Consider the following 16,061-nt stretch of genomic DNA (forward strand, 5'->3'; position numbering starts at 1 on the left):
TGCAGATGCTGTAGCAGGATAATCTTCCTACCACTTCTAGTAATTTTTACAGTGACTACAATATAAGCATCTCTTATTCATAGCTTTACAAAAACATATTTCAGAGGCAGAAGTACTATGGTAGTATTTATTTTTTTTTGGTAAAGTACAAAGATGGAGTATCTATTGGACTTGAAATAAAACAATTTAAAGTGTGGTGGCTAATGGATCTACTAGGTGTATACAGTCCTCTTTTTCTAACAAAGCAAACAAAAAAATCCAAACAGAAAAAGTAGAAAGCATCAGAGCAAAGCCCAAAGTTCCTTTAATTTAACAAAAAAACCAAAAGCTTAAGAGGAAAGATCCTCAAAAGTGCTGTGGAACTTATCATAATATGACTTACAGTCCCAAGTACTCATGAGTTTAGTTTTTGCAAAGGTATTTCAGTTAGAACAGTTCCACTAGAGCTCATCTGCTGGGATGACTTAAGAGCTGGAGCACATCTCCTGCATGGAATCAGCAATTACTGCTGGCTGCCTGTGGTTCCGACACTGCCTTTCATGGGGGTGAGCTATGGGCAATCTCTTACAGACACAAGATGACAAATATCCTCATTATGTTATTTCCTTGAAAGAAGGGGAATCTTTCAGCTCTTTCATTCCTTATTTATAAACAAGCTGATCACATCAGGGTCACTTCACTAGACACCAATATACAAGACATGGAGAGCAATAAAATAATAGTACTTTTATTTAAAAAGCAGCAGTAAACATCCCTATTCCCAGTCCTGATTCCCCTTCCAAGGAAATAGCAATTCAGATCAAAACAATGCCAGATGGGAAGTGAAGAAATATTACACAATTTGCTGGAGACAGCACCAGGGTGGTTTTCTGTTAGCACCTGGAAATCCTTACGCCCTCAAACATGGATTAGCTTCATCACTAATCCAGGGGAAAGACCAACAGCTCCCAGCATCTCTCATTGCAGCAGCAACCCCACTTCCAATGTATAAATGATGTTATGAAGTCTGGCACAAAGAAAGAGAAAGCCCCTGAGAAGGAATAGGAAGACTGAAGAGCATTTAAACTAAGACTGTCCATCTTACCAGGCTTTAGGCCAAACTGTCAAGATCTCACAGCGAGGAGGTGGTTTAGGACTCCCCTCTGCACAAGCCTCTCTATTCTACAGTTCACTTTCAAGAGCCATCCAAAATGGGACTGCTTGTATTATGTGTACCTTTCTTACTCTATACAAGACTAACACTGTGTGTCAAAAAATATTTTATTCTTTAATTGAAACAGAAGCTGAGCAGGTTCCACCTCCATGAAAAAAATTACAGTTAAAATTGGTTACACTAACAGCCTCCAGTAACACTCAAACAGCACATTATCAACAAAATAAAAACCAAGATGTTCCGAAGAAATATCCATGTTGTCCCCAAAATATTTGTTACACAGAATACAATCAAGTTTACTGGTTATGACAATTCATAGAATTTCTGCAATGTTTTCTTGAGATGCGTACAGTCCACTGCTGCAGTGCATCCAATAGCACAGTGTGTCATGTGCTACTTCTCCATGAAAAGGCCACTGAAAAATCTGTCTGATTGTGATCCAGGCTGCAAACTGCTGCGCAGACTTTCCCAAGAAAAGAAGTTTCCTGAAGATCTCACAGCTCATCTTTATCCCAGTCATCCAGATCCACATCACTGAGATCAATGTCATCTTCAACTGGAAGCTGTGAAAAAGAGGAGGTTTTGAGTACATGTTTAGAAGCGCTTAGTGCCAGGAGATCCCTGAATTGGAAAGATTCTTACTTCATCCTGAGAGTAAAGCTCTCTCCTGTTGTCTCTTTCATTCATAAAGCTCCAAGTGCACTAAGCACAGGACAAGTGATCAGAGTTTAGACTAGGAGATTGTTTTTTACTCATCAAAATACTCCAGGTGAAGGCTATACAAATAAACTATGTACCAAATTACTACCATGTTGCATGTTTTTATCAATCTGAAGTAGATCAAAGGACTGCAGTAACTTTGGTTTTTACAGCAATGTTGAACCTTAAGAAGGTAGACTTAAGTCACCATGTTATTTATTACACAGGCTTTACCTGAGAAGCTTTCTGGCATTAAGACCTTGATGGCAAGGTCAGCATATTGCAGAACCCAAGTCTCCACAACACTGGGGTCTTGAATACATGCACTACTACCTCCCTTAGTCAGCACTGGTAATACATTTCTGCCTCAAGGGATCCAGCTTTCAGATCACATCCTAACAGACAGGCAGGAACATCTGATCCACAATGTCAGATGGTCAATGTGCCATTTGGTCTGCTGGCAGGATTTAGATAATGGGAAACCATCAACACAACTTGCCACAATCTTGTACAAACAAGAACTTTCACACTAACAGGTGTTAGTTACTCTATCTTGTCACTTCTGAACCCAGCAATTCCTCAGCACTTTCAGAAATGGAGCACGTCTTACCTCACCATCTTTGCCATCCCAAGGTTCAACTGAATGAATTTTGGGGAAAGCTCCACCACCCACTGGTGCTGTAGAGCCACGACCAACGGAGAGTTCCCTGAGACAAAACAAGTAAAAGTTAAAATTTAAGAAATTCCTCCTACCTCTATCCACCTGGAACAAAACCTGCTTCAGATAAAAGGAAGACAACTTTAAGATTTCATCTCTAAGTAAATCTAAACTGTCTGAATGCAAAAACTTCAAGAAGCAGAAAATGACAGAGCCCTTAAAGCAGCATTGAAAATTTACAATTGGATGCAAAGACATCTGTGATTTACACTATTTCATATTTCAGCAGTGTAAAAATCACAGATAAGTGCAGCCTCTTTAACAGTTTATCACTTAAGGTATCTCCAACGGGAGCCTGTAATTCTAGTTCTGGAAGTCACCTGGAAATGTTAGTGGGAATCACCAGTGATCTCCATTAGTGGAGAATTAGCCTCCATGGGTTCCAAAGTTCCTGCAACACAAAGGGTGTGAGGTAACCAGCTTCTGTTTGAGACACTCCATCCTGTGCTTGCTAGTTAGGCTTCCTCAAAAAGCCCAGCATTAAAATCCTGAGGAGCTACTCCCTTTGCATCTTTCAGAAGCAAATAAGACTGTATTAGCATTCCTCCCTAAGTGGAGTTCACAATTTTTATGCTCTTCAAAGTGCCAGTTTCCTTACTTGTGGTTTACACTGCTGAGACAGCCTATTAGACTGCACAAGCTGCCTACAGCAGCTGAGTGAATGGAATGGCCAGCCACACCAGCTGTGATTATACTGCTTTCTCTAGGCAGCACAGCTGAGCTGAAGTGTCAAGTAAGAGATTATTCTAGCAAGTAGGCTGCGTGATAAGACAATACCAAACCAATTACCTAATGCAATATATGTTGTTAAACTGGCTGTTGTGTCCTGGAAGCACCATCCAACCTCACCCAGGAGAGGCTTCACTAAGGTGGATTTTACAGACTAAGAAAATTTGTCATGTCTGACAAAAGCAGACACTTCTCTCATGTGCATTAGTACAAACTGTCTGGTATTTCTCTTCTTCCATCTGAATCCTGAATTTTACTTGATGCTCTAAGAACGTTTCTTTTTTCAGCATTAAGAAGAAAGTCTGATCACTTTCACAAGTAAGAGTATTAGCACTGATTCTATTAATCCAGCAGGAACTGTATTCAATTAATGTGCCTCTTATGGCAAGGTGGGGAGAGGCTGTTGCAGTTGCTTTTGCAGTTCTGGCTGTTCTCTGCCATTCTCCAAGGACAGACATGGAAGTAACACTGCTAAATGTAAGGTCTCAAGGGCTCTTGCATAACTTATGGCAGCTGGTGCTTTACCTGGAAGCAGAGTTCCCAATTCACTTTGACCGCACTAAAGTAACGGTTTAAGTTTAGCTGCTCTGTTTCAGTGCTGACCTTCTGTCATCCTCTCCACTTCCTCTCCCTATTCCATTCTTCCCCCGCACTGGCTCTTGCCCAGCTACACAAGAGGCAGTTTCAGGGAACTTGTGCTGAGCAGTGAGCTACTGACTTTTTGGATGGATTGTTTCAGCTCCCCCAATCAATTTATCAAGTGCTAGGAGAATGGAAAGGTGGCAGGGGGAAGACAGGACTAGACTGAATTAGAAAGATGAACAGCAATATACAGAAGCTCAGGAACTTCAACAGCACCCATTTAGATTCCCACAATGGGAACATTCCCATTACTAAGGACTACTCAGAATGCACCACTTGAATTAAACGAAATTCATTACTAAGTTATTTCTTAAGTTACCAGAGAAACAGAATTTTTCAACATCAAAGCCCACTTCTATTTTCAACAGTTTTACTAAAACTAACCTATCTTAAGTCTAAATGGCCAACTTAATTCTGCACACCACAAAAAGGTAATGACTGCTTTATTGCAATCCCCACTGAAGCCATCCCTTTCCTCCACTGAATTCTCATTATCTTAGTTCTCTTAACTGTGCAAGTCTTGTCTGATCCAGGAGAGTCTGCTTGTGGTTTAAAGAGTCATAGCCCCAGTTACAGGCAGATTTAAGTCACCTGAAGATTTCATACCTGAGAAACTCATTAATCCCTTGCTCACTGAATGATCCTTTCAGAAGGGCAAATTTCATCTTTCGAGCATTAACAGCTGCCATTGCTGGATACCCAAAGCCTCCAATCCCCAGAGAGCTCTCAAGATCTGACTGAGCACCTGCTTCTGTCCACAGCCACCTTGAGGAAAAGATGAAATAGAAAATTAATAATCAGGATAGGCACTACAATTATTTTCAAATCACACATATCCTGCAATCCTGCAGAGTTCAAGCAGGGCTCTGTATTGCCCTTGACACTTTCAAAGTCAGCAGGAAAAAGGAGGGTCCTGATCGTGAACCTTGCAACAGAAGAAAGCCCCCTCTCAGAAGCATCTCTAGGCCAGTCCCACCCACACAGCCACTGTAAGTTGAGTAAGAACAGCCACCAAACACAGTGCAGGGGAAGAACTGTGTTACCATCCTGAACAAACTGCTACACTTTAGCTGGTCCTAAGGAAGGTTTTTAAGTACTCAAGTCACAGATGGAAAGATTACAAAGTCCTGCCCAAATATCACTATAGAGGATTTCTAGCTAAGGACACTCAGTATTTGTTCCTCACTTAGGTCTCAGTTCCTCTAATTCTTAGCAAGTCCTCTGAGGAACCTCTGAAATGAGCCAATCTCAGCATTTTCCCCCATGCTTTCATCCCATTTTTCTCCCTTTCACAGCCTGGTAAGTCCTGGAGATCCTAACCTGCACCTGAGAGAAGGAGGAAAGGCATAGCCTGCTGGCCTGTTTCTTTGAGAGCATGAAACTTGTTAATAAACTGCAATTTACTTGTTTTTTTGAGAATTCAACAGTCACACTGGCAGAGCAGTGACTGACCAGCAGCAGACGGTAAAAGAAACCTCCCTAAAATACTTTAGTATTCAGGACAAGAGTAAAAGATGCTTAATCTCATTAATACTTAGATATCACTTGTAAATGCAGAATTTGAGAGGTGGATGAAAATTTAAAAAAATTGGTTAAGGTCACAACATCCCCTTCTCCAGTAATTAGTGAAATATCAAGATATGCTACCCTGAACAAGGAACAACTCTTTTCTGTAGCTAATCGGGTATCATACAAATTTTATCCCGTTACCCCCAGAAATGCTCACACCTTTTCCAAGACAACCAGTGAACAATGACACTTACCCCCACATTTTCTTTTTGTATTTTTCAGCCATTTTTAACATGACATCCAGGTAAGAATTTCTCCCTGAAGCTCCTGTTTGTTAGACAGAATTGGACAAGTTAAAAAACACAACTACACGCTTTAGGTGACAAATTCATACAAAAGTCTGCTTGCTTGTATGTGTACCTGTGTCAAGAATATGAGGCAGGACAGAAATGATGCAGAGCTGATGAGCATCACAGGTACTCTTCAGAACATCCTCACTAATTATCTAGACAAAAGCATCAGAAAGTCAATTACAGTAAGACTTGGTCCTTCGGTTGTGACTGCACTTCCCTCCAACAGCCTAATAACTCTATCCTACAAGGTAGTAAGTACTGAAACAACTTGACACAAGAGCTTACAAGTCTCTCCTACTTCAGTGGTCCCCAGCACAAGAGTAATTTACAAAGAGTTCACAAAGTCTTCTGTTGAGCTTTGCAGCAACAGGAAACTAAGCAGTACCAAATAAGGCTTACAGAAAGCACAGTCAGATGTCACTTCTTGCTCAAAATCACTATCCTTGCCCGGGGCTAGAAAGAGCAGCCCCAGGCCTATGTGAATGCCTGTGAGCACAAGCAGAGCCAGCAGAGGCAGCCTTTGCTGTGGATAAGAATGTTCAAGCAACAGTAACAGCAACACTGGTTTTGTGGGATCTGTCTCAAAAGGGAATTCATCAAGTGACCTACACCAGTGGGATGATTGTGCATCCCACCGGTAAATAAATTTCTAAGCACGCAGCCCCTGATATATATAAATCAACTATATGCATATGCACATACACCAACATGCATTGCTGTATTAATATTAGAAAGCATACAAAATAAAAAATTTAGAAGGATAAGAAGATGAAATAAGCACCATTTAAAAATATCTTTAGGTTTATTAATAGTGCAAATGCTTTTTGTTTTTTTCCTTCCTACATCCCAATGGACTGTCTTGTGTGCACCTCACTTTAGAGACAAGTGATCACCATTTCAAATCTACCAACAGCAAGCTGAAAAAAGAACTCGCCTTACAGAGGGTGGAGTTTTTTGAACAACAAGCAAAACTACTCATCATGCGTCTCCTAATGAACACTTTACAAATTACAAGGCCATGCCCTCTTATTGGAAGAAAAGAGGTGGGGCACAGAACCCAACTTTTTCACTCCTCAAGAGCAGATTCAGACTCCCTGGCACCATCCTGTCAATGCCTTCACTGTATCAATTCTGATAGTCCTCCAGACAACAATAAATTTACAGTAGAAATGAACATTCAGTTTTTTGTTATTTAAGACTTGTCATCCTTTACTTTCTGGGGCAAAACAGTGCACAAACACCACACTTAGGCAGTTTTATTTAGAGTTCATATAGACCTGTAAAAACTGCTGCCAAGAGTATGATAGAAAAGCAGTTTGAGAAAATGATGTAGAGGTACCTCCAGGAGCTCAGGTGGTGGTGCATTATCAGAAAACAGATCCAGAGCACGAGCAATGATGTCAGATCTAGTTCTCCCACCATCATAATCAACAGGGTCTTCTCCTTTCTGGAAGATTTTAATGGTGGGAAATCCACGAATCTGCAAGACAAGTTTAACCCATCAGCTCAAATAAACCTGAATATTTATGGTGGAAATTATCTGTTTGTCTGATGTGTTCTAGATTAAGAGCAAGGGAAGAGATTCAACATCTTTGTGTATCAAGTCTCATATGTTCTGACTGAACTTGAATTTTGTAGCTTCCTACCTTTGCAACCATTCAAAACAAGGGTAATGTATGCTATAACGCTGCTTTGGGGTTTTGGCCTGATGAACCAGCAAAGGTTTCATCTCAATTTAGATGCACCATGCACTGCAGGTGTAAGTACCATGAGGACTATCTTTACACTTCATATCTATTAGACATTAATTTCCTGATTAGTCTGTGGGGGAACAATACTGTGCCTATATGGCAACAAGTGGACCATATGCTCCTTCTGCTACACTTCCAGTAAATCTTGCTCAGTGTATCCCTTCACTGTCAGTCATGTGCACTTAGAGGGAAACTACACAACACACTGTAAGCTCTGTGGACTGTACTACAAATCCGAGAGTATCTGCTCTCTTTTGGCAAGCAACACACCTCATCTGGCCAGCTGATACTGTCTGAGTGATCCCTGATAACTGGCTGCAAGGGTTCCAGAGATGCCCAACCAGCCTACAGTCTGAAGAGAGAGACCTCTTACTCCAGATGATACAGGTACACAAGGTCTTATGGAAATAAACAGCCTTTCTCCTCAGCAATATCCGAGTTAATTCTTTTCCTCTTTCTTCATTGATTTATATTGTTACTGACATTCATGAATTATTTGTGGGGAAAAAACTGAATGTGTCACTTATTTTTAGCACAAAACATTTAAGTAGTACCAGATTAAGGAACAGTTCAGTAAGGATTGAAGAGAAATCTGACTTGGTAGAGATGGAAAGGCAATTGTAACCACTGCAAAGCACACTCACCCCATATCGGCTTGCCAGCATCTGATTGACTGTTGCATCTACTGCAGCCAGCTTTACTTTTCCTTTTGTTTGATCCTTCACCTCAGTGGCAGCAGCTGCCCATTCTGGCTCCAGGCTGAAAAACAGAGAGTACAAGTGTCCTAAGCTCTCTCAGAGCTAGCAAAAGTACACCACACTTCAACATTATGTAGCATGTTTTACTCAAGAAAGAAATTCTCTTGCTGAGAATGACAGCTAAGAGGGTTATCCAAACAAGACTGATGTCCTGCATCTGAAGGAATGAAAAGTTTAATATAGCTTCTGGATCTTATTTCTACTGATAACTGGGAATTTTACTGCTAAGGATTGCAGCCAGAGCGGCACCAAGGGGCCCTGAGCAGAAGCCCACACATTTTTGTTAGATCACCTCACAAAAAAACTCATTTCTGGTATACCAGAGATGCAAGGTCTCTTTTAGGGGATTAAGGGTATTACACAAAACAGGCACTAACAGGAACTGAATTGTTGAAGAAAAACCTCATTTACTTTTTGCAGTGCCCACACCATGGGGCATAAAACTCCACCATCCACACATCATCACTATTTATGACATTCTTATCAAAGCTGTCATCAGTCAGCTCAATCACATCCTTCTTATCTCCACCTCCGCTCTGTCGGCTCTGTAAGAAACAAACAGACCCTCGTGTAAGAAGTAACCAAAACTGGTCTCCCACACAGGCCAACTCCTATGTGTCACATTGTACCAAATTATCTTTATTTGAGCAAGATACAAAACAGGCAGTGTTAGGTCATACAACTTTCCCTTTTTAAAACTGACAGTACACACAGCCTACTCCCCACAGCACTTTCAAAACACAGCAAATGAACCTTCTTTTGAAAAAGGAGAAATCAGGTCAAAATGACCACCAAGAAGATGTGGGAACACTTTCTCAGTTCTTCATGCTCTGATCTGTCCATGAACAAAGTGCTCTCCAACCCCTACCTCTATCTCTAGATAGACTTGGTTCTAACCAAGTTCTGGTTTCCAGGCAAAACAAACATGGGGGAGCATGATACACACTACAGGGTAAAGTCCACCCAGGTCTTCTATCTGGCCACCCTGAGGATGTCAGACTGTACCCTGCACCATGATTTAGAAACAGTAGTAGGACCCAGAAGCTTTTCAATTTACCTTCAGGGAGAAATCCAGCAAGTCAACTTCAGAAAAACACTACCAAATTAAAAAACCTTAATCAGTCTAACTTAGACTAGGACTAGGCAAATGGTACCTCAACCATCTGGAGAATAGCGCTAACAGGAACCCCAAAGTTCAAAGGGAGATGCACCTGGGGAGTAACAGCCCCATACACCAGCACACACTCAGAACTGATTAACTGGAAAGCAACTTTTCAAAGAGGAACATGAGTGTCCTGGTGGACAAGCTGAACATGAGCCAGCACTGCAACCCTGTGGCAAAGGTGTCCAACAGCCTCCTGAGCTGCACTAGGCAGAGCTGCCAGCAGGTCTGAGGAGGGAATCTTTTCCTCTGCTCAGCACAGTGTGGAACACCTGGAGTGCTGGGTCTACTTCTGGGCTTCGCCACACAACCGGCATGGACACACTGGAGGAAGTCCAGCCAGAGCTGATTAAGGGCTTTAAGCATCTGACATCTGATGAGAGGGTGAAGGAGAGCAAAGAAAACAAAGGCAGGCTCTTCTCTGCAACAAGAGACAAAAGGGATGAAGTTGAAATTAAAGAAACACCATTCTATGATTCCATAACCTAAAACATAAGAGAAAGGATTTCTACTGTGAGCATGGTCAAACATTGGAACAATTTCCCCAGAGAATGCAGTCCATTTGGAGTCTCAGTTCTTGGAGACACACAACTTTAAGGAACACAGGCCTGAGCAATCTGCTCCAGCTGGCCCTGCACTGGGCAGGGTGCCTGGACTAGATAAAACTCCAGACATCCCTTCCAATTCTGTGACTGAGTTGGAAGCTTTGATCTCCTGTACAAGACAGTCTCCAGTTGAAAAACAAACACATTTTCCCTCAAATACCTGTTTTCCAGAACTGTATCCTCCACTTCTGCCACTAAGACGTTCTTTCACCAGGGACCGAAGAGCATTCAGAGCAGCATCGACAATAGCATCACTTGTCCTGCCACCTGCAGTGCAGAAAAATAGGTGATCAAACCATCAAAAGGCCAGTTTAAGGTGTGCTCCTAACTTAATTACAAACTTAATCCTCCCTCACCCTAATGACCTATCAGGAAAAGCAGGACTGGGCTATGAGCGATACAATACTAGTGGTGGGACATCTGACTTAAATACAAGCAGCAGGACTGACTTCACTACGCCTTTTCATTACCTGGCTTTTCTGAGGAGGGGTGACTCTACAGCAAGCTCCAAATAAACAGGAAGAAATGAATAATTCCTTCAAATTGCCTATCAAGCACCAACTATGAACTGCAGGTGGGACTGTTAGACAATGCTAAGACATACACAATTTGGTCAAACCACTCCCACACATCTGTCTCTCAGTTACTACAAGAACTAGACAGGAAGGAAACACCACACAACACAGCTACCATAATTACTGCATTCAGGGAAGTTTTTAGGCATGCAACATTTAAAAGATCATCACATTTACCCTGATAATCCTCTGCTTTGTTTTTGTTGGCTCCAAATATCTTGATAGTAGGAAACCCTCTGACTCCATACTGTCCACCCAAGGACTGATGTTTATCTGCATCTACTGCACCCACTTTCACTACACCCTGCAGAAACAAAACAAAAAGTGACACCTAAGACTTCTACAGTGATTTAATACCTTTTATACTCTCTGCTGGGGGCACAAGGGAAACAGGGAAGAGAGAGCGACAGTTACTAGGACAGCAACAGAATAGTCAACAGAAGAGAGGTATTTCCCCCCACGAGCATACAGAACACTATAAATGTCCACTTCCTCCTTCAGTGTGACAAAATAAATTTTAAATTGTTTGGGCCATTATTTAGTTGGGTTTTTTTGTTTGGTTTTCTTAGAAGGAGAATATATATATATATATATATTTTACATAGGCAAGAGTTCAGCTAATCATGACATGACTGATTTTTCTATAATTAAAAGAATAGTCAACACCAATGGTTTACAAAGCTGTTTTCAGTCCTAGAGAACAGTAAATGGGAATTCACAGGGACAGAACTGACTTTCTTCCTCTACAATTCAATGGCTTCTTTTAAAAAGAATACAACAAACCAAACCAAACAAAAATCCTGGATTTCAAGTTTTCAAGTGCCTGAATAACACTTCTCTGGCTAGACAAGTATGATTAAAGTGATAATGGTTTTAAGGACCAAACCCCTCCATATTCCCAATCCAGATGTCAAACAGCCAAACTCTCTTCAATTCACTTCCACAAGCACATTTGAAAGCTTAAACTTACTTTTAAAGCTGTTGCTGCTTTCTTCCACTCAGGGGTTAGCCTTTGACAATGACCACACCTTTTAGAAAAAAAAAAAACAAAAAATGGTAAATGTCATTCAGGTCTGACAACTATTTCACAGTCATTCACAGCAAACTGTAGGAGACTGAGGATTTACTCATGAAGAGAAGAGACTACACCACAAGATCACATCATCGCTCAGGCTTCTGAAGAAAAACCTCCACACTATATAGACTAGAAGAGGCACAGCAAGGCTTCCCCTAAACCCCTCAGCCCAGACACAGTCCAGCTGTTGCAACAAAAGGCCACTTTCTTCAGAATGTGGAGCTTTGGATGGCAGTATCACAGAGGATTTGTACAATGACGGAATATATATATATCACCAGAATTTAAATGGAATAGACTCCGTACTCTGGACCTGAGCAGAACAGGAGACAAAGAGAGATGCTAAATTAAGATGCACAAAGCCAGTATTTTTCAATGGAAATTGGAAATTTTAAGTGTGATATCAGATCTGTGCTCTCACATCAGAATTACGCTCAGAAACACAGAAGTGAGAGACCTTCTCATTTACCTACTGCACTTTAATCAGTCATTTTAACACTAATTTAACCAGAAAAATTGAAGTAGGAAAATGGCATATAAGATTTTGCTAGCAGACCCTATTTGCCAAATTGAAATGCCAATTCCTGCCTTTTTCCCCCATGAAAATATTTAAAACAGGAATCACAGGTACAGCTCTTTTGCCAGTCATGTGACCATCAAAATGACAACTGTGCTGTCAACAGCTGAATGAAACCTTGAGCTGATCAGCAGCAGATTCCTGTGCTGCTCCTCTGTGATAAGAGCAAGCAAGTACACAGCTGCAGTTCTTACCATGGGGCATAGAACTCCACGAGCCACAGGCTCTCGCTTTGGATGACCTCCTTGTTGAAATTAGTTGGTGTGAGCTCTATCACATCATCACTGGCTGAATATAAACCATTAACTGCCAGGAACAAAGTGCAGCTCACTGTGCCTACAATGAAAAGCAAAGACATCAGCACTCCTGTTGAACATCCATGCCTCTCCTGCTGCCACAGCTGAATCATCTCCCCACTCTTTGCAAATCAGCAGTGGTGGGAAGGGATTCCAGTTAGACCAGATAAAAAAGGAAGTTAAGGCAAGACAGATGCTCTCCCTCCTCACTTAAAACATGATTCCATAGGATCACATAAAATAGGGTCTGTGCCTAAAGCTAGCTTGAGTTATGCCACTCCTGTTATGGCTCTATAGAGAGACTTGTGTCAAAGCTCCTACCCTAACTTTTGCTGGTACCAGACCACCAGAACTTCTCCAGGGATCCCCACAATCAGCTATGTTTTCTTCCAGTTCTCATAGAAACTCCTAAGCCAATTGTTCAAACCTCTTGCGCAGCAGGCACTCAAACACATCTTTTATAGGATCACATCATGCAGCACTGTCCCAACTAGGTTTGGCACAGTTACACTGATTTTAGGACAAGCACTTGATGCACTGGTAGTGCATCGTTCTTGCTCATGAGGATCTTAGTCTACCATTGATTTATCTCTTTAGCATAAAGAGATAAATCAATGGAGAATAACAGCTAAATCTCTCTGGTTAATAACTCAAGCACTCTGAGAAAGCTAAAAAAATAACATTAAAAGATAGAAGGAAATTGCTTTCTCTTATAGCTTTGTACTTCTGATAATTTCTGGAACTTATTATTGCTTCAGACTTTGTACATAAAATCTCATAATCCTTCCTTCTACCTAGTCAGGGAGATTGAGAGATGACTTGATGAGAGATGACAAGCATCTGTGTAACAAAAACCACCCAACAAAAGACTTTTCTTAATCCACTAAAGACTGGAGGGAGCAAGAGCTCAGACACCCAGGTTAGAACCAGACAAAAAATAGCTTTACTGCAAGTGGTTAACTTGAATGGGAAGCTGCACAGTCTCTCTCAAGACTCAACACGAGAGAAAAACAGGTCAACGATGCAGAAATGCTACAGCACATGGTATACAGATTGCACAGCATCACCTACACTTTATCAGTCCCACACAATTAAAGCTGGTTTCATTACCCCTATTCTGTAGGTGAGTGAAGATGACAGAAGTAAAATCTTCCACGTTACTCAAGCAGAGATCAGGACTGAAATGCCACACTACAACCCAGTGCCCTATCCACTGCACCACTACCCCATCCTAATGGTTTCTTCTAGAACGAGGACTCAACCCTTTTCTTCTGGGGTGATCAAAATCGGTTTCCACCATCAGATGTACGAGTTAGACTGGCTCTGTCTCTTCAGGACTCCCATACACAAGTCACACTTCATCAGCATTGATCAACTGACTTCGAGGAGATCCGTGGCTGTCACAGCATGTTACGGTGACCTACAGAAGCAGCTGCTGCTGGGGTAGAGTAAGAAAGTAAGGATGGAAAAAGTTCCTTGAATGTTACAGTCACTCTCAAGAGAAAAAATCTCCTCTAGACAGAATAAGACCATTAAATTGAAATCAGCATATTCTGGCTTCACCTTTTAGGTGATCTCTGGCAGAATACATTCAGAAGATGAAATTCACTCAGCCATTTCTGTCCCTTCAAAGAGAGAAGTTCTAGCTTATACAAATACACCTGCTAAAGAGAACTCACAAAAGAAAGTACATGGTGAAATTCACCTAGTCACCTATCACTGCATTTTTTTAAAACTATGAGTCATGAACTGGTGGCATAACTTTCTACAGTGAAACATTCAAGGTTTATTTCAACTTCAGCAAAGGAAAAGATCATTTTCCTGCAAGCATCTACGACAGATAAATGCAAATCTGACCTTATTATTAAGGAAAAAACAAATAGATAATCTGATTTCAAAAGCTGTTTTCTAATGTAAGCAAATCACATAGACAGAAGCATGGATAAACCAGCTAAGGCAGCTCCACGCTGGTATTACTAGTCCTAATTGAACCGTAAAGTTGCAAGTCTGGAGATCTATTTAAAAAAGCTTTTGTCACGGGATGATGATAATGATTCTGCGAACTTCCTCCTACAAATACCCCGTCCTGCAGCAGTGCTCGATGCTCACGCATCCCTGCACACGTGCGCTCGGCGAGCCACGGCCTGGGGCAGAACTCCCGACACCTTCGGCGTTTCCATCGAGGGGCCCGAGCAAGAATCGTTTACCAATTCCTCCGGCACACAAGAGGCAGCAGCAGGCGCAGAGGAACACCAGCTCCCCTCGGACTCCTCCGTTTGACCTCGGTCACTGCTCTCTTGCTGCCCTCAAAGCACCAGATCGCAAGGCAGGGCAGCCAGGCACGCACAACGCCGCTTACTCAAATCAAAGAGGGTCTTTTAGTAGGGTGAGAGATAACAACGGTTTTCTTTTCTTTTCTTTTTTTGCTGCTGGGATCTTTAGGACTTTAGAATCTCTCTACCTGTGCTTCGCTAACCCACCGAGCAATGCCCGCCCCCGCGGCACAGACCGGCCACAGCCGAGCCGCGACTCCGAGCACTGTCCGCACAGAATCCATGGGGTTGGGAAAGACCTCTGAGATCAAGTCCAGCCCATGACCGATCACCCCCTTGTCAACCAGACCACGGCACTGAGTGCTACCTCCAGTCTTCCCTGAAACACTTTCAGGGACGGTGACTCCACCACCGCCCCGGGCAGCCTGTTGTAATATCTGATCACCCTTTTTGTGAAGAAATTCCTCCTAATGTCCAATCTAAACTTCCCCTGCTGCAGCTTAAGTCTATATCCTCTAGTCCAGACAAGCTGCCTGGGAGAAGAGGGCGATTCCCACCTTTCAGAAGGCTCTCCGCTCCGCCCGCCGCCCAGCAGAGCGGCCGCACGGCCCCGGGCCCCGATCCCTCCCGCCACGACGGGGCCCGCAAAACCGGGGAAAGAGAAGCCGCGTCCCGCCGTGCCCCACCGCCTCCTCAGACCTTCCCCGGGCCCTCACGGCTCCTACCCCACCACAGCCGGCCCGCGCCGCACACCCCCATGGCTGCCCCGCTCCCTCGGCCGCTGCCGCCGCCGCCACGGCCTGCGCGCCGCGCCCCGCCCCGCCCCGCCCGCGCCACGCGCCCCGCCGTGGCCGCCTCCCATTGGCCGCGCCGGCGCCTGGGCAGGGCTGCAGCCAATGGAGGGCGGCCGCGCCAGCCGCTGCGGCGCGCGGGGGGCTGGGGAGGCGCTGAGGGGCGGAGGCGGGAGGTGGTGACGGATGGGAGGGGCTGGAGTCTCGGGGCTGTCGGGGCCAGGAGCGTGGTGTAGGTGGCCCTGGCGAGCGCTGGTGCCCCGGGGAAAGCACCCTCAGTCTGCTTCTAGCAGTTTCCGAGGATCCTGCCCTGTCCAGAGCGCCCCCAACCGCCCCTGCCTCAGCGCTGACGGGTGCCCGGGCCTGAGCCAGAACCCGCACAGGCCTTCAGGGGG

At 43.4% G+C, this 16,061-nt stretch overlaps 1 protein-coding gene across 1 annotated transcript; it reads right to left on the minus strand.

Moving 5' to 3' along the window:
• Window positions 1–113: 113 nt before the first annotated feature.
• PDIA6 (protein disulfide isomerase family A member 6) lies at window positions 114–15,686 on the minus strand. The gene is made up of 13 exons (XM_082303169.1): window positions 15,601–15,686; window positions 12,501–12,642; window positions 11,625–11,682; window positions 10,832–10,958; window positions 10,240–10,346; window positions 8,724–8,857; window positions 8,199–8,313; window positions 7,143–7,283; window positions 5,871–5,955; window positions 5,705–5,777; window positions 4,548–4,706; window positions 2,463–2,559; window positions 114–1,716 (listed from the first exon to the last, which is right to left on the minus strand). The coding sequence occupies exons 1-13, from the start codon at window positions 15,632–15,634 to the stop codon at window positions 1,648–1,650; spliced, it is 1,341 nt and encodes a 446-aa protein (XP_082159295.1). The 5' UTR covers window positions 15,635–15,686; the 3' UTR covers window positions 114–1,647.
• Between the last annotated feature and the right edge of the window lie 375 nt (window positions 15,687–16,061).

This window comes from Coloeus monedula (assembly GCF_965178545.1).
Source record: "Coloeus monedula genome assembly, chromosome: 2".
Classification (NCBI taxonomy): Eukaryota; Metazoa; Chordata; class Aves; order Passeriformes; family Corvidae; genus Coloeus; species Coloeus monedula.